This window comes from Siniperca chuatsi, linkage group LG12, assembly GCF_020085105.1.
Source record: "Siniperca chuatsi isolate FFG_IHB_CAS linkage group LG12, ASM2008510v1, whole genome shotgun sequence".
NCBI lineage: Eukaryota > Metazoa > Chordata > Actinopteri > Centrarchiformes > Sinipercidae > Siniperca > Siniperca chuatsi.
The window spans coordinates 20346081-20370502 of NC_058053.1; the positions used below are offsets into that span (position 1 = coordinate 20346081).

General features: G+C 38.9%; 2 protein-coding genes across 4 annotated transcripts; both read right to left on the bottom strand.

The window, feature by feature from the left end:
* Positions 1-8531: 8531 nt before the first annotated feature.
* gpr18 (G protein-coupled receptor 18) lies at positions 8532-18288 on the bottom strand. Of its 2 annotated transcripts, none has more exons than XM_044217750.1 (3): positions 18261-18288; positions 10538-10588; positions 8532-10178 (listed from the first exon to the last, which is right to left on the bottom strand). In XM_044217750.1, exon 3 carries the CDS (start codon positions 10169-10171, stop codon positions 9152-9154), a length of 1020 nt encoding a protein of 339 aa, XP_044073685.1. In that variant the 5' UTR covers positions 10172-10178; positions 10538-10588; positions 18261-18288; the 3' UTR covers positions 8532-9151. The 2 variants fall into 2 exon arrangements, with proteins under 2 accessions (XP_044073685.1, XP_044073684.1); XM_044217749.1 differs by lacking the exon at positions 18261-18288 and adding an exon at positions 11357-11882.
* Positions 18289-19966: 1678 nt separating this feature from the next.
* gpr183a (G protein-coupled receptor 183a) lies at positions 19967-24189 on the bottom strand. Of its 2 annotated transcripts, XM_044217524.1 has the most exons (3): positions 23842-24160; positions 23593-23687; positions 19967-21942 (listed from the first exon to the last, which is right to left on the bottom strand). In XM_044217524.1, exon 3 carries the CDS (start codon positions 21917-21919, stop codon positions 20777-20779), a length of 1143 nt encoding a protein of 380 aa, XP_044073459.1. In that variant the 5' UTR covers positions 21920-21942; positions 23593-23687; positions 23842-24160; the 3' UTR covers positions 19967-20776. The 2 variants fall into 2 exon arrangements, with proteins under 2 accessions (XP_044073459.1, XP_044073458.1); XM_044217523.1 differs by lacking the exon at positions 23593-23687 and having other exon boundaries at positions 23842-24189.
* Positions 24190-24422: the final 233 nt, after the last annotated feature.

The window sequence follows — 24422 nt, forward strand, 5'->3', positions numbered from 1 at the left end:
GGACTAATGTCACCTAATCAGATAGACCATTATGTATTAGCGAAACTACAAAACAGTTTTATCTGACAAGGGCCAGGCCACATTACCTAAATTAACATTTTGCAAGCGTGAACATGGAAGACCACAGAGGCGAGGGGAGGGCTAGGACTGCGGCCTGCGCTTAGACATTCGGCAGTAATTATTAATTTATGATTGTCTCTGGTCTTAATGAAAATGAAAGCCAGGAAAGAGAACAGGGAGGGATAATGTGGCGTGAAATTGAGTTTCATTTGTACAGGGTCCACCTTTTAACTCTGCACTTCTTAGGCGGAAATGGAGCCGAGCGCTTCCCTCTCTCTCTCTAGAGAATGTATTTCAGTGTTTTGTTTTTATCACGCTCTCTCTCCTTTCAGTCAAAGCATGTTCATATCCTCTCATCCTTTTGTGATATTTGGGGCCAACACGCCCTTTAACATCTCCATTACTCTCATAAGGCCTTTTCAAAATGACACAAGGCTCTTTGATGTCTGATAACTATGTCAACAAGTTTCTTGAATGGAAATGTCTCCTCACAGTGCTTCTTTAATGTCAACAAGGCAGCGCAGAAAGGTCTCGGACCAGGTTGGCATAAGAGGGGTCGAAAGAAAGGTAGATTGATTTACACAAGATTGTATGAGGTATAATGCCTTGCTGATATAAGACAAGACAGATTTTTTTTTTTTTATGCAGGCAATGATGATCCCTGTGGAATGTGACATGCCAATTTAAGGCTTACAATTGTGCTATACTGAAGTGATAATGGTTTAACAGCAGGACTGATGGAGGTGATAAGGGTCTTTGCACAAACGTGCAGAGATGAGGGGCCTTAGATCATTTATATATTATATTATCATATATATATATATATATATATATATATATATATATATATATTATTAGATATATATTATTATATATCGCTTCTGTCTTTTGTTTGTTTTTTAAGACATATTGCTCTGCCATGCTGGATAATCACTTACACCTACAGGCACTGTGCGCAGTGTTATACCTGCAATAACTGATATCTTTGGCCACTAGGGGGCAGTGAAAACAAGCTGTTAACACAACATTGACATACAGTATTGTGAACTTGTTAGCAAGCAGTTGACTATTACACATCCAACAGACATGGACTAACATTAGTATTCATTTAAAGTTAGGTTGTTGGCCACCTGACTAATTTTCCAATATTCACCCTCTTTTAGCTCTGTTTTTTGGTCATCATCAACTTTTGAAAGAAATATCTGGGTCTTTAGCTGCTAAATGCTATGTTTAGCAGCTAGTCGCTGACTTTGTTGTTTGGTGCTGGGTAGGTAGCATACAGTGGGTTTCTCGAGCTTTTTTGCTGAAAAGCTGCCTGTTGCAGAAACCAACCCTGATAAGAGTGGTGAGAGTGAACCAAAACAAAACAATGAGCTGAAAGATGCTATAAAGCTCAGTACAACTGGGGAACTGCCTAGTCGGGTGATAATCATCTGATCCAGCTTTAAGTAATTCCTACCGATACCAATATCGATACATCGAAATAAGGAGATTTTAAACCATTCAGTGTATAAAATTACGATTTGAATGTCTGTCATCACAGTAAACATCAGTAAAGTTCATCCACAAAAAAAATCCCAAACAAAAAGAATTGTTACAATATCAATAACTTACATTGCTCTCACAAGTCTTGTCTTCATTTGTCATTCACAAAGCTTACTTTAGAATTTTTAAATACCCACTTTATGTTGTGATACATCAATACAGTATAAGACTTTGAAGACGCTTCAAATATAAAGTGGCGTCTGTAAGCTTCCACAAAATTACTCACAGAGTATCCAAATCACCAGGGTTTCTTATATTAAGTCAATTACATTTTTACAATTGTGAGAGAAGGATGGTTAATTTAGTTTGACCCAAGAGCCCCCAACACTCCCCCAGATAGCAGATGGATGAGACGAGTGACCACAGGCGTGAGGGAGTGTGTGTCTGAGTGTGTGTGAGCCCACTGGATTAGTCTTCATTTGGTGCCTCTGTCATAAGGGAGGGGGAGAATGAACACTGTGTGGCAGAGCAAAGAAAACACACAGGGTCAGTCGTACACACACAAACACAAGCGCGTGCTATTAACCTCCCCCCCAGTTCATCAACTTTATTTTGCAATCTTCCCTCAGAACCATTAGAATACCCTGAAGAAATGACTTTCCAATTAAAGGGGATCTAGAAGAAGAAGGTTTTTTCTTTTTCTTTTTATCTCCGGCTCCTGGAGTACTTTATTCCAATAATTTAAATTGGAATTGATTTTTCAATTTACCCGCTGACTGCTACGGACACAGAGCGCAGGGCCAAACAGACCTACGTTCCCAGAATATTTGTCATGACAGCGCGCTACATGTAAATTTGCACAGGCCTCCTAAATAGTAATATATTTCCTCCTGTGAAAACAATCAGGCAGGACAACATTTAGACTTGTGATTATAGCATCAGGTATTTATCTCTCACTTTATGTGGTGTTTTGTGGGAATGTTATTCTGATTTCCCTCAAACAGGTCCATGTACGCTAATTAGCCAAGGGAACCATTTTATTAATTTTTGAAAACAAACATAAACAAACATGTACTATCACCCTAAGAAGTTCAGTCATAATCTTTGCAGTTTGTTTATCAGACAGACTGCTTGTTGATTTAGTGTTTATGGAGTTCTCTGCACTCAAAGCCATCACTTAGGCCAAACTTTACTGTTACACAACATTTCCCACATGCTCACAGAGCAGGAGGAAACAGTAGTCTGTCCCAGGCAGGGAGCTAGGGCCTCACATGTTTAGGTTTGACAAACTATGCCTATGAACTTCCCAACAACAGCAGCTCCAGCTGCTTTCTAATGAGCATTTATTGTGTCTCTAATACGGCGAACGCTTTGCAGAGCCTGCTTTAAAGCCAACCAGATTCTACTCGAGCTGTTTTACAGATGCGTCTAGAAATCCGAGGCCGTTCTTCTGTGGACGAATGGTTCTGTCTTTTGCTCCTGACAGCTGCGCAGGCTTGTTGTTCGCTCTCTCCTGAGTTGTTTTAATAAAGTTGTGCTGCAGGAGTAGTGAGAGAAGATTAATGGACGCACAGGAAGTGTGGCAGTTGTGAGAGGATGCAGGACAGAGCGGGCCAGCAGCCATCTGTTCCCTCTCCTTTACAGCTCTCTTAATGGAGAAGCAAACCAAACAACATGGATCTGAGCCCTGCAGACAGACACACGCACACACACGCACACCTCAGTTGCACACAGCTAAACACAAAACATCACTTTATGTGACAGGGATGAGAGCTAGGCTTTTGTCATTGTATTCCCTCTTGTTGGATGTGTGTGTGGACATGCCGGTGTGTGTGCATATATATGTGTGTGTGTGTGTGTGTTTTTTTCTACCTTTCAGCGAAATAAAGTTGGGTGTGAGCCACGGCTGTGAGATTTAGATGAAAGACACAATCTGGATGGAACGTGATTAAGAGATATGTTCTTGAGGCAAAACAGGACTTGGCATTTGCTGAGACAAAACCTAATCAAATTAAAGCAAAACATGGCCATTGTTGTGGAGTGTGTTCTCTGCTTGTGTCACGTTTGAAATGAAACAGTGTAAAATAGATATGGGCTTGTGTCTGCGCAGCATCACCGACACAGTGGCTTTATTCACATTTACACACAGGCACTGACTAATGACGGTTGTGCCCAATGATGCCTAAAGCACTTTATAGAGCTGTCTAGGTTATAAAAAATGTTTACTATGATGGAGCTGAATGGCTCACTGAAAGAATATTATTGTTTACAAGTTATTGTTTTAGATTAATTCACTCAGCAGAATTGTTAAATTCTCTATCCAACAGGCATGGCCACCTCCAGTTCATTCTTCCGTCAGTAAGTATTTACCGGCCCTCCTCCCTTGAGTTCCCACTCTTTACTGGGGCTCCATATTTATTATTAGCCTATAATGAAATCTATAGTCCAACTGTTTCTCATTTTATTTGTTTTGAATGAACGCAGACCATGTCACATTAAATGACAACATGCATCGTCTCCCTCTTTTTCCCAGTGAAGACATCTGTACGACATGATGAAGTTTCCTCTCTGAGTATCAATCCTGTAATTGAGCTCAGGGAGAGGAGACGTGATGTGCACACAGAGGAAGTGAAAGGCCTCTCTCGCTCTCCCCTCCATCCCTCCATCTCTCACTCTTTCCCTACCCTCCTTCCCTCTCTGTCTCTCTTACACACACACACACACACACAAACACACACCACAGGTTAACGCTGTGTCCTCCTTTTTTCCCCAGACATACACACAACTCTTCCTCTCTACCTGCTTTTACATTAAATTTGTCAGTCAGCTCTCTTTAGATGCACATCAGCTGAAATGAGTGCATTAGCATTAGCTGCCATAATATCACTCACTGTTCAGGGCACACTGCACAATGGCCCAGGCTCCGGCAGAGAAGAGAGACACAAGTGGAATCTCCTAATAGTGTCTCACAAGCTTTTCACAACACTACATCCTGAGTGACACAGCGTCCTGGAGCTACAATGTCTTTACTCGTGTCTCTTTATCTTTAATGTTGCTTTTTCATTGTGCTCTTACGATACCATGGATCATGAGGAAACTGAAGTGAGACCGGATTAAATATTAACACAACCTGACACAGTCCCCACCGGAGCTCCTATTCCACTTCACATGATACAATTAAAAACATTCCCATATGCATTGAGCGGAACACTTGTCAAGAACATGGTGCTTTACAGACTTAAAATAAATCTTATACTAATCTATGGAGAACCTGACAAGGAGGAGGCCAAGGTTCCCATGCAGGCACTTAGCAGAGTAGAGAGTTGGAAAAAAAACAGGGAGATGAGGACCTTACATTATTTATACGTGCTAATGGTGGCAGTCTGTGTGTGTGAATCAGCAACAGAACAATCTGCTAAAATAGACACACAGCTGTAATCAAGGCCACACATTTCCTCTCCTTCTCTGATAACTGCAGGGTCAACTGGAGTCAGTTTACTAGCATTTGAAACTCTTGCAGTAGAGTATCTCCTTTTAATGGAGACGAAAGACAATGCAGGAGTAGACTGCAATTGCCAATGGAAAAGATTACCTCTGCAAAGCTATTCTGGCTAAATATGTGTACAAAAGGAATACCTCACACAGTTCCTACTGTACATAAGATATCATTGTACATCTACCACCAATAAGAACAATAGCTCATGTGCTTAACCTAGTTTTGTCTGCAAAAGGAATCCATTAGTCTTATTGTGCAGCCCTTAAGCTTAGCATCACAGGGGGGAACCCACTGTTGCGCCGCTACATCCACGCACATGTGCCTCTCATTTCCTATGGCAGTCCAGAAGTATCCTTCAACATCCTATTGTAAAGTTTACCAGGGGAGAGGTTCAGTGTATTAAAGTGCCCTGAGAGAAACGCTAAATGATGTAAATGCAGGCAGCTGCTTGTTGCTAATGCCGTACAGTAGACGAGGAGGCCCAGGCGAGGCTGGATGTGTACAGTATCTATATAACATTATAGGCTCTCTTTCATGTCCTCGTGCTCTCTAATGGGAACAATATGAAGACTAATGGTATAGTAAAAGTGTAGGGAACAGGGCTTCAAACCAAACTGCAACATATTCTGTTTCTGCTGTTGTTTCAAACACAACAACACATGTTTTTGAGGTTATAGTATAATGTATGGGCCAAATTAGGTCACATAAAAATATTACAATGGCTTGAACTATTATTGATATTTAATAGTATTGTGGTTACATATAACTTTTGGCAGTATGGTATTCTGTAGACCAGTGCTTCCCAACCTTTTTTGTCTGACGTATCCCCACAGGCCCTAACTCAAGTAGCATGCCCCTCCATTGACTCCACCATCATGTTCCAATTATGTACATTTCAATTGATTGATTTTAAACAAGATGTTATTTAAGGCTATTAATTATATGAAAATGTATTGTTACAATCATTTTACAATAATTATTAATACAATTTAACTGTCAATATTTAGATCGGTTTGGTCAAATTTGTATCCGTAGTATTATGACTTCAAGAAGCAGAAGCTGAACGTTCCAACCATTTTATTTTTTTTATTATTTCAACCATTAAGCCATTTCTTTTAGCTAACTATTTCAACCATTAATCCATTAACTATTTCAACCATTTATCTGCTATTTTTTAGGCTTTTCATCATATATCCAATACTTCTGTTTTAACTGTTTGTCTATTACTTTCAGCTATCAATTTTAACCATTTACTCATTACTTTTAGATATCTATTTTAAACATTTATCCACTTTAAGCTAACAATTCAAACTGTTTATTCATTAGGTACTTTTTGCTAGCTATTTCACTGCTGTACCCATATTTCTTTTTTCATAATCAGAGTGGTCATTTGTCCCAAATCTGTTTCAACATTCAAAATAGCATGGAACATAGAACATAAATGAACATGTAAGACACAAACTCTTTAGAAGCACATTTAATCATGATAAAGATAAATAGTCCAACAAAGCGCTATTTAGAAAAACAAACACAGCAACACTGTCTCTGATCATCATTTGATAGTGTGCTGACACGCAAACTCTATTAAGCTGTCTTCAAATATGCAAAAATGATATGATTTTACAATGATTACATATTCACTTCCCCAGCTGGCTGGCTCCAAGCGTCTCCATTTGTCATCGACTATTGTGTCCAATTATATGATTAGCTTTGAACACTCCAGCACTTCGAGAGCTCTCGTGTGTTCTGCCGCGCAGAGTGATTCACAAACAAAGTCATTACAACATGTATTCACACATATCAAATAACAAAACAGATGGCCACTGCGCTCACCGCCTGATTTGTTTTCCACACGAGTGGTAGGGAAAAAAAGTATTTTGTGTGCGCTGTGTTTAATGCTGACTGTTTTTATTCCCAAAGAAGAGCAGCTGGCTGTCGCGCTGTTAGATCAGCTCCTATGAAAGACAATCTTGTTTTCATTAATTTCTCTACAACAAAGGCACTTGTTGGGAAGATTTAGAATTACAGCGGGTAAAGCTTCCGTATAATTCATCACAGGGACTTGACAGGAAACTTAATTGTTTTAAATGCCAGTTGCTGTGAGCAGCGTGGCTGGTTTTTCTTTGATGTCTAACAGGTGGGACAGATAGACGATCCTCTGATGTTTCATTTGACCTTTGACCTCTTGGTTACAAATCCACTTGTAGTCCACTGGCCAATAAACCTATCATCGTGTGATGAACTGCAGTTCCCAGAATTCCATGTGAGATGGAAATCTTGTACTCTGCCTCCTCTTAGCTCATCCATATCCTACAGTCTGGCCACTTCTTGACCTATGAACACCGTACAAACCAACCAAGAACCATATGGACTCCCAGTGCAGTTTACCCTTTTACCACTGTATTACACTAACTTATCTCAGTGAGAATTAAATGAGCTTGCTTGTTAAGATGTGAGAAAACATTAATACAAACCAGCATCTCTTTAAGGAATTGTACAGTATAACATGGTATATTTAGTTGTGTTTGCAAATAGATCAGCTATACGATAACCATTCCGAGAATTGCTATGGTACATGTGGTTACACCACAGGGTGCCTTGACTGTCTAATTGTATGAGACACTCCATAGTTACTCAGGTACACTGACTCACTGTCTAATCTAGTTAAGGCCGTGCAGGCGTGAGAGACACACTAACTTGATTATTTTAGCAATTGGCAACACCAAATTAATTCTTAGGTCGAGTGATGTTTGTGCAGGGCACCTATCAAAAACGTCACAGTCAAACCTGAGTTTTTTCCTTCGTTTAAATTAAACAGTCTCTTCACAGAGATAGAACTGTCACACATTCAGTACCTTCTAACTCATCACTTGTCTGTCATTTGAGGAATAAATTGAGGATAAATTGGAGGATCTTGCATCGTGGTGCTTATACTCGCAGCAGAGACCTGCCATGAAAGTATCTCTGTGCAGAAAAAAGTTTTCTTTTTTAAGGTTAAGGTTGATTTAAATCTAGTAAATAGCCTCGCTGACATCTCCTGAGGATGTTACTGTAAATGCACGTCAAGTGACTGAATCATTTAACATCTAATCAATACAATTCGCGTTGGACCATGAACACACCTCAGTCTGATTTGTGGTTGAGGAAGCTGTTACGACTGTAGTTAACTTCTCTGTGATGAGGTGGAATAGTTATTTCAAGGAGTAAAAACTGAAATATTTGCGTTTATAAAGCCAGTTAAAATGTAATAAAATGCAGAAACAAAAAAGTGTAAAGAGCTCTAAAGCAGACAATCAAAAATCCTGCACTATCCCCTTTGTTTTGTGTTTTCTCTGGCAGGTAGATGGGATCTAGCTGTGCCATGCTGCCATCACCTGGTCAACAAGTTTACAGCAACTTCCGGGATGCTTGTGGTGACTGTTATAATAATGTCCTGTATCAAATGGTTGGGTTTAAACTCAGACTCCACAAACATGACAAGGTGACGTGACACCAGTCAAACAAGCTTAGTTTATTCGCACCTCATGTACATGGAATCATTCAGCACTTATGGTTATATTTAAGTAATGATGCAGCACTGAGGTGCTACAGAAGTGAAGTTAAAAATATGGTGCAGCGACCAAACAAAAGCTGCAACCTTCACAAACCCACCGTCATTTCCTGTTGGTTTCCCCCTGTGGAGGCAGTCAGGCCCTTTATAGTTGTTGGCTGACATAATGAGAAGGCTGAGAATAATTTCAATGTTTCTACATAATAACAAAGCAAACACTAAGATAATGTGGGCTATGTTTTTAATGATTATGAGCTTTATTTTCGCCTGCATGTATTACACCTGAGCCACAGATACTCGTGCTTTGTCTGCTAGAGCAAAGACGTACAGAAAACATCTCAAGTCTCATGGGTGAGTCAATCAGCTCCGACACAGATGTTTTTGCCACAGCAGCAGCACTCCCATACTGTGAGTGTAAATTACGTCTTGGAAATTAATTGCAAGTTTTGATCCTTTTGATAATGAACCATGTACACAGTGATGCATTCAGTGTTACATTGTGTCAAAGCGTGCGCGGTACATATCAGTGTGCTGTTTGGCATGAAAGTTTGATGGTTGTTTCATATCATTGCGCTGGTCAGGTTGCTCATTGATCGGATGCTGCCTGTGTGTGTGTGCCTGCTCTTCCGTCTCACACTTCGCAGATAGTTCCTGTACAAAATCACACTGATCACCCTGTCCTGGAACTGCTTGGAGACAATGTAGTACAGAATGATATCTAACACTGTGCTCAGGTTCATCAGGAATGTGGTGAAGACTGCCCATGTGCTAAATCCCCCATCTTTGCCAGTCCCCAGCAAACGGAGCACTAAACACACGTGGAAAGGCACAAAACACACCAACACTTGGATAATCAGTGTGATTATAATCCTGATGGACTTCTGCTTCACTTTAGGTTTGAGTTTAGAGGTGCGGCCGTGGATCAGATTATCCACAATGACAATATAGCAGCCAATCATTATAAATATGGGAACCAGGAAGAAGAAGATGAGTCGCACAAAGTTGACGGGGTTGTCATTGCGCATGTAGATGATGTCTTGCATCTTGATGCAGGTGGTAAAATTCGAGATGCGATCGGGGTCATCCTCAGAGAAGAGCAGGGGTACAGTGCAGCCCAGAGTCATTACCCACAACCCCAAACTGGCCACCACGGCCTTTGGGATGTTCCTCAGCTCTTTGCCGTGCTTGGGCTGGACGATGGCCATGTAGCGGTCAGCACTGATCAGAGCAAACAGCCACAGAGCGATGCAGGGGTAGAATATGGTGAGAGCTGCACTGATTCTACAGAAAATATCTCCAAAGGGCCAGTAGTCCTGGTGGTGGTAAACCATTCTAAAGGGAAGCAGCAGGATGAAGGTGAGATCCACCACGGCCACGTTTATCATGTAGACAGTGACAGAGTTCCTCTTCTTGGTGGTGAGGGCGAACACCCATATAGCAGTGAAATTGACTACAACTCCTATGATGAAGACGAAGCAGTAGAAGATCAGGCCTACCATGCGGTACTCCACTGGTCCCTGCTCCGGCCTTACAGCACCAGACTCCACAGACATGTTGGAGAAGTTTACATCCAGTTTCATTCTGAAACTTACAGAATACAGATAGATATTGGTGTTCATTTCCATTGAACAATGCCTTTATCATATTATTTTGCTCTTTATGGCCCATTTGTTTTCTTGATTGTAAATTCACTTATGTAGAAAGGTCATGTGCTTATAGCAAGGTCTTAATAAGGAAAAATTGATATTTTGGCCAATGTGGTGTCTCTCAAGTATGAAATTTATCAAATCTAAGATGACCTAAGTCCTGTAATTTACAGTACTATCAGCTACAAAAATAGTACAGAAATGGTAAAGACATGTTTGCTGATTGTTTTTTGAATAAAATAATCTGTAGATTTCAAGTTTCAAATGATCAGAGGATCGAGACCTGCTAATGCAACTTACTTTTGAACATTATGTAGAAGTAATCCTCATTAGTCCACAAGAGTTTGACATCTAAGAAAAAACAAACAAAAGCATGGCATAAGCACATTCAAAAGTTCTGTGTTTGAGAGAAATAAAGTGTATGAAACAATTAGGTTTCCAGAAGAAACAGTGGGGTTGAATTAGCCAGAGGCTGCTTCTAAATATGCACATATGTGTGTTTTACAGTTTCAAGAACCTGCTGCTTGATCATTTGAATACTTATTTTTAAAAGCTATGCAGCTGCACTGTGAAAAAAACAGAGGAAGACAAACAAACCATGTCTGTCTAGATGTGTCATTGCATATATTACATAAACAAGCAATATATATATATATGTATATATAAACAAGCAATATATATATATATATATATATATATATATATATATATATATATATATATATATATATATATATATATATATATATATATATTTGTACACTACACTGTAGAAATAATTAAGTAACTGTAATCTGTGGTGAGGGTAAACAATTGATGCTGTATCTTGATAGTAAATCATGTGACTTCCTTGTTTCGCATACAAGTATTAATCTTTCCCACTGTACTGTACGGTTTATTGTGAATTGTGGGTGATCATTTAAAATCAGAAAACCAATTATTGTAAAGCTGCAGAATGAAACAAATAAGTTGAGTGATTTAAATAAGTTTGTCCCAAAACTCAGCATCAAAACACACATACAGCAATAAAAGACATCTGCAAAAATTACTTTCCCCCCTCCATCTTAAAGGTCAAACAGATCAGGTAGCCTTTCCTGAACAATAAAAGACTGCACTTACCAGAGAAATGACACAAACATCTTGACAAGCTTGCGCCAACAGGTTTATGAAGTAGCACGGTGATCTGAGCACTCAGTCAAAACAGGGAAGTGAATGGTTTTAAAAGGGTAATGTGAGGGAATGGTGGCGAGACTGAGCACAATGTAAAGCCCCCATTACTTCCTGTGTTGACTGTGAGCTGTTGTTTCTGTACTTTAGATTCCTTTACAGTATCTACGTAGTTGGAACACAAAGGGCTACAGCTTTCCACAGTCTGCAATTACACCCCCTTAAAGAAAATGATGTGCCATTAGAAGTGGGAGTGTGTTTGGCAGGCAGAGAGATGGCAGATTTAGGGCGAGTTATTGATTGGAAAAGTGGGGTCTGTCACAGCACATTAGTTCTCAGGGGAGTAATCCACAGCAGGTTGCTGTGAGAAGCATCTGCTGCTGGAGAGAAGTAATTAAAAACAGGATGTTGAGGCAGTTGCCATATAAACAGGAAATAAGAAGGTGGTAATAGACACTTCACGCTGATGCTGTGAGATGGTTTTACACCACGGCGACTTAATGGATGCAAAGCGCATACCTCAGGTGAAAAGCTCAAGGTCAGTCTGGACCCAGACTGAATACAGATTAATGTGTGTGATTAATGTGTGTGTGAGCTGATAACAACTATGAATTAGGACATTTGGCTCAAAGAACATTGTGCAATCAAAACTTCCCCTGACTTGCTAACTGGTACTTTCCAATCCCATTATGTATCTTATAAAATAGAAAGTAAAGCATACTTACTGCATTTCCTCCTTTGTGCCTTCTGACTGCTTTGCACTTCTTTCTATGCTCACAACATTACTTTTATCACAGTGTTTATATGGAAGCCACTCATTCAATTTAATTCTTATTCCTGGGAAATAATAATCTATCGGCTTGTCCTTTCGATGTGTCTTAAAAATCTCATACCAGATGGTACTTTGTGTTCATTGCAATATGTTGTTATGACAACAGTCTGTGTGATGTTTTCTTCTCTTTGATACCTGTCATGTGGTTGCCTCAGCAAGTCCTCTATTCCATAATAAATCCATGGTCTTTATTATTCACCTGTGTAATACTATATAAGTGCATTTATACTAGACAACATCAGGTTCTTTCTTTTTGTACTTCCCTTAAATTGTTTTATTTTATACTCTGACATTCTTGTTTAAAATGAAACAGAAAAGGGTCAAATAAAAAAAAACATAAATTGATACTCTTGCTACCTCTGTCAATATTTAGATTAGGTATATGCACCTGTGAAAAGTCCATTTAACTTCCTTTACCATCACCTCTTTACCCTGTTTTTCACTGTCCTCTAGAGGCTGAAAATGATCACTACAAAATTGTCAGGGGCTTACGTAGCAGTCTGTACCTAATAACTGATTTTGTCTTGGAATTTATTTGTGTAGTAAGTAATACTAGGCTTTTATAATATAATGCATTAGATGATATTTTATGTGTGGCAATTCATGCAGAAAATGACTTATCAGACCTTTAATCTACAAAAAAAGTCTTAGTGAGATCACTAATACATTTTAAGCTTTTCCAACCTCAATTTATACTTCATAGTACAAAATAGCATATAATTGTATCTTAGTGATCATTTTATGTATTGTTCTGTTGCCATATCTCCTTTTGTCCACCTGTCCCTCTTTTTTATGCCTTCTGACTTTTTCCATTTCTCCATCACGGTCTAGACCTGCTCTACAGGAAAAGTGCAATGAGATAACTTTTGTTATGAATTGGTGCTATATAAATAAAACTGAATTGAATTAAATTGAATTAGAAGTTGGCTGCTTTAATTCAAATGCTAAAGACCCCCTCCAGATATTTTTAAGATATATTAAAATACTCTTCTTTGAATAATAATCTGTGTGTGATATAGCTTTTCCACAAAAAAGTTCAGTTACTGTTGAAAATTCTTAAAATTTTAAGTCTATTCTCAGTGTATGTGCGCTGGAGGCTTCACGTTTTCACATCACATTTGTATAAAAGTTGCATAGTGAACCGTGTTTGACTTCCAAACTAGTTGTGATGTCACAAAATCCTAATCGTAAGTACATGTCTTAAACTTTTAGTTTAGGGACTTTAAGTTAAAAAAAATGCAGAGAAAGTTATTCAAATCAAAACTGCAAAGGCGCTGAACTCATTTTCTGGACAATACCTTCATATTAATGACATAACCAGCAGCCATACCAACATGTACCGTTTCTGCTGAATGACTGAAGTTAAGCAGGTGTGGGTTTGGCTAGTACTTGGATGGGAGACCCTCTGGGAAAACTACGTTGCTGCTGGAAGTGGTGTTGGTGGGCCTGTAGGGGACAGGCTTCCCTCTGGTCCTACTAAAAAACATACCAATGCCCCAGAGCAGTGACGGGGATGCTGTGCTGTAGGAGATGTCATCCTTCGGATGAGACGTTAAACCAAGGTCCTAACTCACTGTGGTCATTAAAGATCCCATGGCACTTATCGCAAAGAGTAGAGGGTTCCCTGGTGGTCTGGCAAAATTCCCAACCTGGCTCTCTCCATCTGGCCACTTAATTTTCACCCAGTGTAATTGGCTCTATGTTTCCTCTCTCCACCTCAAACTGATGTGTGGTGAGCGATCTGGTGCAAAATGGCTGCTGTGAATCACCCAGGTGGGTGCTACACATTGGTGTTATCATCAGATTATTCAAATAATCTGAAAGTAGCTACGCCTGCCTTGCCATGTTTCAGATGTATAGATACATTGTGTTAAGTTCTCTGATGCTTTCAATCCACCTCTTTAAAACAAGAACTTTCCTTTAATCTCCAAAGAAATCTGGTGATAGAAAAAAAGGGAGTAATAAAGCAGATGGCAATAATATGTGTGAAATACAGTGTGCATATGAAGAGGTCACGATGCAAATAAACATCTAATGATACCCTGTGGTGTTTTATGGTTGATTGCAATGAACGGTATATCTTAGTTTACTGCGTTAATTTGCCCAGAAACAGAAAGGGATCAAAGGTTATGTAGAAACATTTATGATGTCATGGACCAGACCTATAGAAAAATAGTACTTTAGCGTTGAAACGCTGCTGTTATAAATCTTTTAGTCTACCTGAGAAATCACTCTGTAACTGTCCTACTAGTGCTGCAACTAACGATTACTTTCAGCATTGATTAATCAGCTGATTATTTTTTTTGATTAATCAATTAATCTTTTGGTCTGTAAAATGTCAGAAAATAGTGAAAAATCCTGATCACAATTTCCTAAAGCCATAGGTGACGTTTTCAAATGTCTTGTTTTTTCCAACCAACAGTACGAAACCCACAGACATTCAATTTACTGTCTCTTAAAAAAAACTAAGCAGCGAATGCTCATATTTGGGAAGCTGTAAAGAGGTAATGTTTGGCATTTTTGCTTAAACATCTCAAACGATTAAAGTTATCAAGACAATTGCAGATTAATCTCCTGTCGATCGACTAGTCGATTAATTGACTCTTTTCAGCTCCAGTTCCTATAGTATTTGTACTGTGGTTTTACAGTACCATTGTGCTCATGCTTCTGCCACATCAACAGCAACATTCCTGGAATTGAGGACTTCAGTTATTTTTGGTTAATGACCATCTTGTCAAACGATTGTGTAACAAAAAATACAATAAACATTAAGAAAAATAACTTCTGTTGTTAAGTTTCAACTTTTACAACAACTCCAGGCAGTACTAAATTGTATTTTGTCACTGTAAGCACATGTTTTGCTCTGTGGTTTTCTTTGAACCTTGGCAGTGACTATGCTGGCTGACGAGCTTTGCCATCAACATGATAAACTCTGCTAAACTTTTTTCCAGTGCTTTGTCTTACTTGGCTCTATCTTCACCTGTGTCTCTGCCATCTGTTGTTGAGGCCGGATGTATGAGTGTGATGATTCATTGATGAATGAATGGTTGAGATGAATATTTTTTCAGAACTAAGAGCAAACCTGTTCCAATGATCTCCTTCGTACAACTCACAAAAGCAAACCTTTTGTCACAGTTTGCTAACACGGTGGTCTGTTATATTTAAAGGTGCAATGTGTAAGAATTAAGACTACTCTCCACCTGTCGAATTCATACTACCATTAGCTAGTTAGCTCAGTTAGCTGTGCAGCTAACTTAGAGGTCCTAGCACAAGAGCTTTGGACTGCCTGAAGGAGAAGGTTTTGAGGCCCAGGGCTGGCGCGTCACAGTTGGGAATGCTTGTGAGCGCTGGAATGGGCACCAGATCCGAGCGTGCAATGTAACCGGTCTCAGCCGCCTCCCAGTGAACCAGTTGGGCCAGTTTTTCACATCTAACTCTGTGAATTAAGGATTTATCTGCCCAAACCAGGGTTGGTGATTGTTGGAACAGTGGAAAGCCTAACCAAGACGGTTTTGGTTTTATTTTGTTTCGGTCGAATTTGAATGTGTGTTTTACGATGAGTTAACAAGGCAATTAAGCTAGTCTTAATTCAGTAAAAGAGAGAAACTTGAATTCAGAAGGTGTACGGTTGTATTTTTTTGTTTAATAAGGAAAATAGGTGTAAGAATATTTCCTGTCTTGACATTTTGTGAGTTTATTTGGTTTATTTATTAGACCAAAAAAAGTTAAGAGATCTTATTTAATGTAGCAAACTCGCCACTCACACACATCTCCCAATTTAAACTACTGGGGGAGGCCTGAGCTATAGTAACGGCGTAGCTAGAGTGACAGGACGGGCCAGGGCTACCTGGTTAGCATGCTAACTTAAGTCGATATCTCTGCAACACAATACATAGACATCTTTGACATAATGTCAACATGTTCTTCACATTCTGTTGATAATTTTAGTTAATTTTTGAATGTTTGAAACTCTTAAATTCTTACACATTGCACCTTGAAATGTAAATTCCCCCTCAAGCCAAATATATTCTGTGACCCTATCAATAACCAGTCAATATGTACATTTGTGTGACTTGAATCTCTGGGTCTTGAGAACAACCTGAATTTTGTTATATTTACTTTAAGTACTAATTTAACATAAAAAAGAGCATGTTGAATTGCATTAACCTAAATCAGCAACACAATATATACTATCTGCACATTTCATTTGACATTCATAAAGGGAACAAAAAACAATATAATTAACTCCTGCTATTTAGGAAAAATCACTGAAGAATCACCATATGTCCAACTCAAATCTAAAGACAGACAGTAAAAATAAAGTGTAAAGACAATCTACAGACAATCAGAGTGTTTAGCAGGGCACACACACTCACACATCTTCACACATAGATCTATGTGTTACTGATTTTACCATACATCGCACTTATTGAGCATTCTGTAAACTGTGGATACTGTACATATGGTGGGGTGCAATACAAACCTCTCCTAACTGTTAATGTTTTGAAAGGTAGAAATATAGGTTTGGTGTTTTAAAATTACAGTAAAAGAGGTTTCTAACTCATACAGAATTTAAACATGAACCAAAGGGCAACATATTTGTGCAGCATAGTTAAACCCTTATTGTTGGCTAGCTAATATTAGCCACGGTGCTATCGCTAGCATTGCCGCTAATCCTAACTTTTAGCCAAGTTGACTGACAAAAGAACCACTAGTTAACCAATCTTTGGCTAGCTTTAATCTTTACACTGACAGTCTGGCTAGTTTGTTGTTGAATGTCTATGTAGGCTACCTGTAAGTTATAAACCAAAGGTTACACACACTAAACAAACTTTATCACTAACAATCTTTATTTATGAGTGAGCTTGAATTAAACCTTGATTTACACATTACCTTTGTTCATATGATGCTGCTAATATTTAACAGTAGTGATCCACTTGTGTAATGTAGGCAATGTAGAAAACTAAGGGGGACAGAGCTTTTGCTATCAGGGCCCCGAGGCTCTGGAACAACTTGCCCGAAGAAATTAGGTTGTCTGAGTCAGTGTCTTCGTTTAAGTCTCGTCTCTAAACACATTTTTATCTGAAAGCATATCCTGATTTTACCTGAACTGCTTGTTTATTTCACTGTTTATTTTATTGTTTTTGTGTATTTTATTTCTTTATATTTCGTCATTCACTGTGGTATTTAATATGTGGTATGGTATGATAAGTGCTCTATAAATAAAGTTTTATTATTATTATTATTATAAATTGTCCACCCTGAAAAGGACTTGGGATTCAAATGAGCTGTGAGGTTGGTTTTCTGACGTGAACTGAAAATCTCTTTCTTCCTCTCTCCCTCACCCCCCTCACCCTCCTTCCACTCCTCCCGACCTCCTCCTTCCTATCTCTAACTGAAAAACATCACTGTTGGTCACTCTGTGGCTCAGCAGTAACTTCACACACATGAATGAAATGTTGGGCTGAATTACCACAGTGTGCCATGAAGATTCTTATACACAGTTAAAAAAGTGGTAGTGAAACACTGAGCCTTCTAAAACAGCCCCACTGAGTAGATACATTTCATGACACCAGTGTGTTAAACATAAATCTAGCAACAACTGAAAATGCAGTATTAATAGGGGCATGTCCACAAAGCTGCGAACAGCTCTCTCTCTTAAGGAGTTCTGCTCTTGTGTGTTTGATATTAAAGAAATTTAGCAGCTCATGAAAGAGGTGTATGACAGATGAAACAAATGTTCTCCTCATCATAAAAACATAAGACTGAGCCTATTTTGCTATATTGACAGTTCACTACTGTCCTCTTTTAGATTTGAAGATTGTTTTATTAGCCTACTACTGTTACTTTCCTGTTCATTTGGTTTATTTTCCAGCTGGCGTGAACATGTACAAGCAGGATTGGAAACTGAACCTTCTTGACCTTTAGCGAACAACCTTCCTTCTCACATTAAATGCCCGCAGCATTATGTCTAGAAGCACCTGTTAAAGAATGGCATAGCATGTTCCGTGCTAATTAACTCACCTGGATCCCAGAAGAGTTCGCCTTGGCCTCCTCCATGTTGACTCCAGACGAAGTAACCAGAATGCAGAACCTTTTGCCCCCTGATTGGACAGTTTGACTTCCTCTGATTGGATGGTCAGTGGGCAATGTGCTGATTGGCTAGTCAGCACAGACCTTAAAACAAGGCCAAAACTTGTGCTTGTAACTTCAGTATTACATACAAAAACAATTTTCACATGCACACAAAAGGTGTTATACAACTGCAGGCTGTGAAATTATTTGTGAACATCATTTCACAAGGTCAAAATATTAATGACGCTAATTTGCTTCCATAGAGGTCAGGGTGATGAATGGACTTGTAATGCATCAGGCTATCATGCTAGAGACCAGTTTGCATTCTGCAACAGACCAACAAGTTAACAAAAAAATAAACAATTAATTTTAGAAAATGTTGGCAGAAACATCCAATATCAGGGTTAATAGTTTTGGCTATAGTGCACTTCGGTAGCATTTTTTGTATATTAAATATTTAATTTGGACCAATAGTGTGTATTCATTAAAGGTATATATATAACTTATACTATAGTGCATTTTCTAACCACAGCTGATAGTGCCATGTTACAAAAGAATCATTATATAAATGTTTAGTGGCTCCCATAGAGTTGACTTGAAATGATGAGGTGCATAGGCCCCAAAATGGATCCTTGAGAAACTCCCTTAGTAACCAAGTCAGGATTGACCCATCTGATCTCATTACATGGCCTTCTCAGTGAATTCTGGGAGCTGTAGAAATGGTTGAGAGAGTAAATGGTTCACTGCAAGCAGGTTAATTTAGTTTTCTTGAGTACAAATGGTGTGTATATTTTCTCCAAAGCAAGTAACATTCTAAGAAGTACAGAATGGACAATGATGATAACTGACAAGCGAGTTCCCTTTTAACAGTGTGCAGCGGAGACTCCAGGTATTGGTGTTTTTAAGATAAGTATTGTTAATCTGATGATAGAAATAGAAAATGTGACTTTGTGACAAACATTTTGATTATCTGAAATTCTTCAACATCTCTCAACCCTGAACAACTTTGTAACCAAATCTTTATTTGTTTTACGAGCTGAGAGGGATGGAGGACTGAAGAGCAGACCATGATTTGAAGGTATCTGTCAATCACACATTGAACGCTGGTGCCTGTTAAAATACTGGATATTTTTTTGATGCATTACAGTATATGACCCCCACCAATCAGCCCCCACATCTCTTTACTGTCTAAACTCTGTCAGTTTAGACAGTTGTTTAAAATTAAATATGCCAACAGATCCAGCTTTCTGGACAAATGAAATTACACCTGACTTTCATAATATTTTGGTAGCACTCCAAAAACTCAATCTACAAGTTATTTAGGTTCCCTGTGGAGATTTGGACTTATAGTAGTATCCATTTTGTTCTTCTTGTGCATGCGCACAAGGACATAAGTGCAATACAGTAAGCAATCCTATTAATGGTTTCACACTATTCCTCTGGTCAACAGGTGGCGGTAACACACCAATGTTTGCTGCAATGCACCAGCAAAGACAGAAGAAAGAAGACTGCAAGCTAGTAAACATGGACATAAACAATGCTGGATTTAAAATACATTAAAAATTGGCTTTGCAAATGTTTTATGAGGAAAGAAATGAACTTGACATGTTTGTTAGACCTCAAGCATACACACATTGCATTATTGTGAATAGCACTGAATGTAAACGTAACTTTTATTTGCTTGCAAGAAAACTCGATAGGACCCCTTTAAATTAAATGACATCATAGAACGCACCCACTAATATCACGATGAAATGAATGTTAAAACAGACAAATATGTGGTGCTTTTCCAAACAATTCGGTGGGTAAGCAGTAAAGAGTTTGTCAATTTTCCTGAGTTATTACAACTGTATGCTTAACTGAAACTTGAGGTAAAAAAGCTGTGACTGTGAGTCTGATTTAATTTTGGACTGAAACATATCTACTTGTACATTAATATATAATTTCATAAAAGTAACACTGTGAGGATGAGATCATTGTCCAGTTGCAAATGTTAAGTTTCAAAAATGTTTTTTCATGTGATTATACTGCTCTTTAGGAACATAACTCTGCACATACTTTACATAGATGTTTCTTTCAGCTCTCTCTAGGTTGACTGTCCACTTCCAACATGCTCTACCTCATCAGCGTTCAGTCTATGAGCAGGAGACAAGCATGCTTTATTAAAAAGTATCCTCCTTTCTTTCCTTAGCTGCAATAATGTCTGCTTTCCTGAGTAATTCACTACTGTTAAGAAAGAAGAGAAAATATGTAAACACAGGAAATGCTCATATTGATGTTAAGACATTTCCTTGTGTAATCTGGTCAAAAACAGCTGAATTTCTATGGATCCAGATGCTGAGTATCTGATTGGAGTCCATGATGGCATGAGTGAGTCACATTAATTGACTGGTCTTGATTAAATTATGTCCACACATAAAAGGTCCTCTCATCTTGTGTAACTCTTGGTGCCTCAGTTCTCTCATTTACTCATGCCACTGTAATCTCCTTTCTGTGAGTCTCTCACTGGTTGTACCTACAGTAGAACTGTTGAGTTGGATCTTGTTGCCATCAATAAAATCCTTGGAGGAGCCTTCAGGTGACGTCCTCACTGCACTGGAGAAGGACATGCTGACCTGTAGCTTCAGCAGCTTCAGAAGTTTCCTCTTGTAGCCCTTACAGGCAAAGAAGTAGATAAAAGGATCCAAACAGGAGTTGAGGTTCATCAGACACACAGTGATGTGCAGCGACACATGAAAAGCTGTGAGATCAGTGCAATCAGGGCTCGACACCAGCTTGCGGATCATGTACTGCAGGATGTCAATGTGATAGGGGCTGTAGCAGACGACAAACACCAGGGATACGCAGCAGATCACACCGATGGCCTTACGGCTCCGGCCAGACTTTTCTGTCAAATGGTTGTTCTTGGCTGTGAGGTGGAGTTTGGAGCACAAGACAGAGTAACACACAAGGATGGTCACCACAGGGATGACATAACCAAGGCAGACAGCACCAATTAGTATACTGGCAACATGGTCCAACTTCTCAAACATGGGGTATTCCATACAGGTGATGAAGCCATCATCTTCCAGTTTGGTCATTTGACTACCCAGGAGGGGGAGTGTCTGTGCCAGGACCAGCAGCCACACACCAACACAAATGTAGCGCACGTTGCTGACCTTCCTGAGTCGGGCAAAGCGCAGAGGCAGGACTACAGCGATGAATCGGTCCACACTGAGGCAGGTCATGAAATTGACCCCTGCATAGGTGTTGATGTAGAAGATGAAGCCTGAGATCTTGCACAGCGCCTCACCCAGAGGCCAATGGAATCCCAGACCATAGTAGGCAATCCTCACAGGCAGAGAGAGGGTGAAGAGGATGTCAGAAATGACCAGGTTGAGAGAATATAAGGTGGTGGAGTTCATCTTCTTCAGATTGGGACGAATGACGTGGAGGGCGAGGCAGTTACCGAGCAGTCCCACAAAGAACACAGTGCTATAGAAGAGAGGCATGAGGACTTTGGCATAGTCCCGGTGGGCATATAGGGTGTCACAGGTATTATTATTATTATTAGAGGCATTGTTGGTGGATGAGGACATCAAGGTCACAGGCACAGAGGTAGAACCCATCTTGATATTTTAGGAACTAGTAACTGTAAAAAGGAAAATAAAATGTGTAAATGCTTTGGTCAAAATCAGAGGTTTTCATTTCATTGTGCATGTTCTTGTCTTATTTTCTTTCTCCTTTGATCCACCAAACATACATGGTACACAACATAATACAGAAAATGTGTATTTAAAGGAAACAAAATCAGTCATGTGTCAGTTTGAAAAAGAACAGTGACACACTGAGTCTCTGTCTATGTTGAAATGAAACCCTGGCATAAAACCTTGCTTTCAAAAAGGAAGTATATGAAGTTACAGTATTTCTCACTTATTGGCAGTTGCATTAAAAAACCCTGATGTCTGCCTGTAATAGAGATAGTTTCTTTGAACTGTAATAAATTATAAAATAATGTAGAAAAAAACAAAACGTGGATGATTTCACCATATTTTGAAGGCTCTCAAAGAATGAATGAATGCACAGGGATGACATGACTTTAATTTTATTTGTTTTACTCAGCTAACTAAAAATTGTTTGGGTTTTGAGTAGGTGAACTCTCAGCTGATTTATCATCAGTAATTGACAGTCATGTAATGAGACACAACCTGTCCTGTCAAATACTGTAGAAGTCGTTTTTGTGGTGTGTAGTGCCACCTTGTGGTTCTTTTTGAGCAGAGACCAAAATCGACCTTTACTTTGCCTTAGCTTCACTAATCAAGACTTTGCACGATCAAGCCTTTACATTTCTTAAAACAAAAGGTGAAAGTAAAATTCAAGGTAAAACAAGTCAGATCTGATATGCTCTGGTGTCTGACTGAAGCTGGAAAGCACCTATAATGTTTTCAATTATCATTGGGCAAATACATTTTTTGCTTTTCATTCTGTAATTTGACATGTGAAGACAAAGATTATTATTTTAACATCAAAGAATAATTTTGATAATTTTGAGTACATTTTCAACCTGTTTACACATGGAGATGACAATGAAGGACTTATGAGAGACAGTGACCATCCTCCACAACTATTAGTCCATTCAACCACTAAAATATGTATTTGACTCACAGGACATAGCTGTTTTTTTCATGCATGCCTCTCATACACTGTTTGTGGGGAAAAGTTACATGAAGGAAGTCTGTGAACAATAACACGTCTTTAGTGTGATTCTGAATGCAGCTGCAGCACTCTCACACTTAGACTGAAAAAAAATGTGGTGTTGAGAGATGGCCTTGTAAATGAGGAAGTCAGCTTCCCCGGGGCTCTCTGCCTTAGAATGGTAGGCAGAAAGTAGAAAGTCATATTATTTGAGCCAAAATTATAACCCGCTCTAGCGATGGCTATCTGCTCGAGCACATGGTGCAGTGGAGAAACTAGTTTCCTGGCCCATTAACACGAGTGAAAGGGTATTTGGGGGGAACATGCAGCAACGCCATTTTTCAAATGCCTTTCTTATCAAAATGAAGTTATATACATAAATGCAGTAATTTGAAACTAAATCTGTGTTTTATGTCAAGAATATACTTGAATTTACTTTTCCAATAACACTCTGTTGTGAAAGTGGTTTACTTTGAGTGTCCTAACTGTGATTGATTGCTCACTCTGGTTTAAAAGTATATTTTTCTCACTGAATTTCCCTCATAGAAGATTATTTCATTATGTTTAAGATAAAGAAAATGTAGTTTGTAAAGGTGTGGTGATTTACCATTTGAAAATGCCATGCTGTAGTTTGCAAATTTAGTTCGTCACTTGTTTTGCAAGAGTAGGTTTCAGACATTTGCATGAAGTAGATATCTGACTCTGGAATACAACACATGTTTCACAACATAAATCCATTACAAGTTAAACTGCAAACTGAAACAGTTATATATATTCCCGACGCGATAAACTATCCATGTCACCATGAAGGATTAACCCTGACCCTAAAAAAATACAGTTTGGAAAGGAAACTTACCTCACAGATGGAATGTGTTTTCCTTGAGATTTACTGCAGTGACATTAATCCAAAAGACATGACACTTCTTTTGCAAAGTTTATCTCAGTTATAAGGGCTGTCCTGACAGCACTACAACCACACTGCCCTGAATGAGAACAGCATGACATAAAGAAATCAAGATCCGTATCTGCTGCCAGTAACCATAGTGACAAAATATCCTGTTGTAGCTCTCTCTCTCTCTCTTTGTCTCACTCTGCCTATGTGTGTTCCTGTCTCTCTATCACTCTCACTTTTGCTAAACCTTTCAAATGTTCTATCTCTTAGCACAGACTTTTGAGACACATACTGATTGCACCTTTAAAGTTTTCAGCGTCATATGACACTGTAAACTGACGTGTGTAATATTTCATTTGGCCTTTGTGATTGATAAAACTGTGGGGGTTGAGCCATCTGTGACATATTTTGGGAAAGGAAAATCTAGGTTTCATACGCAGGTGCACCCTTGGGAGGATGTGGCTTCAGCTGCACAGATGAGACCATCCAGAGTTGTTTTTATTAGACACCTCTCTTGTTATATTGGTATAAAAAAACTTTTACTA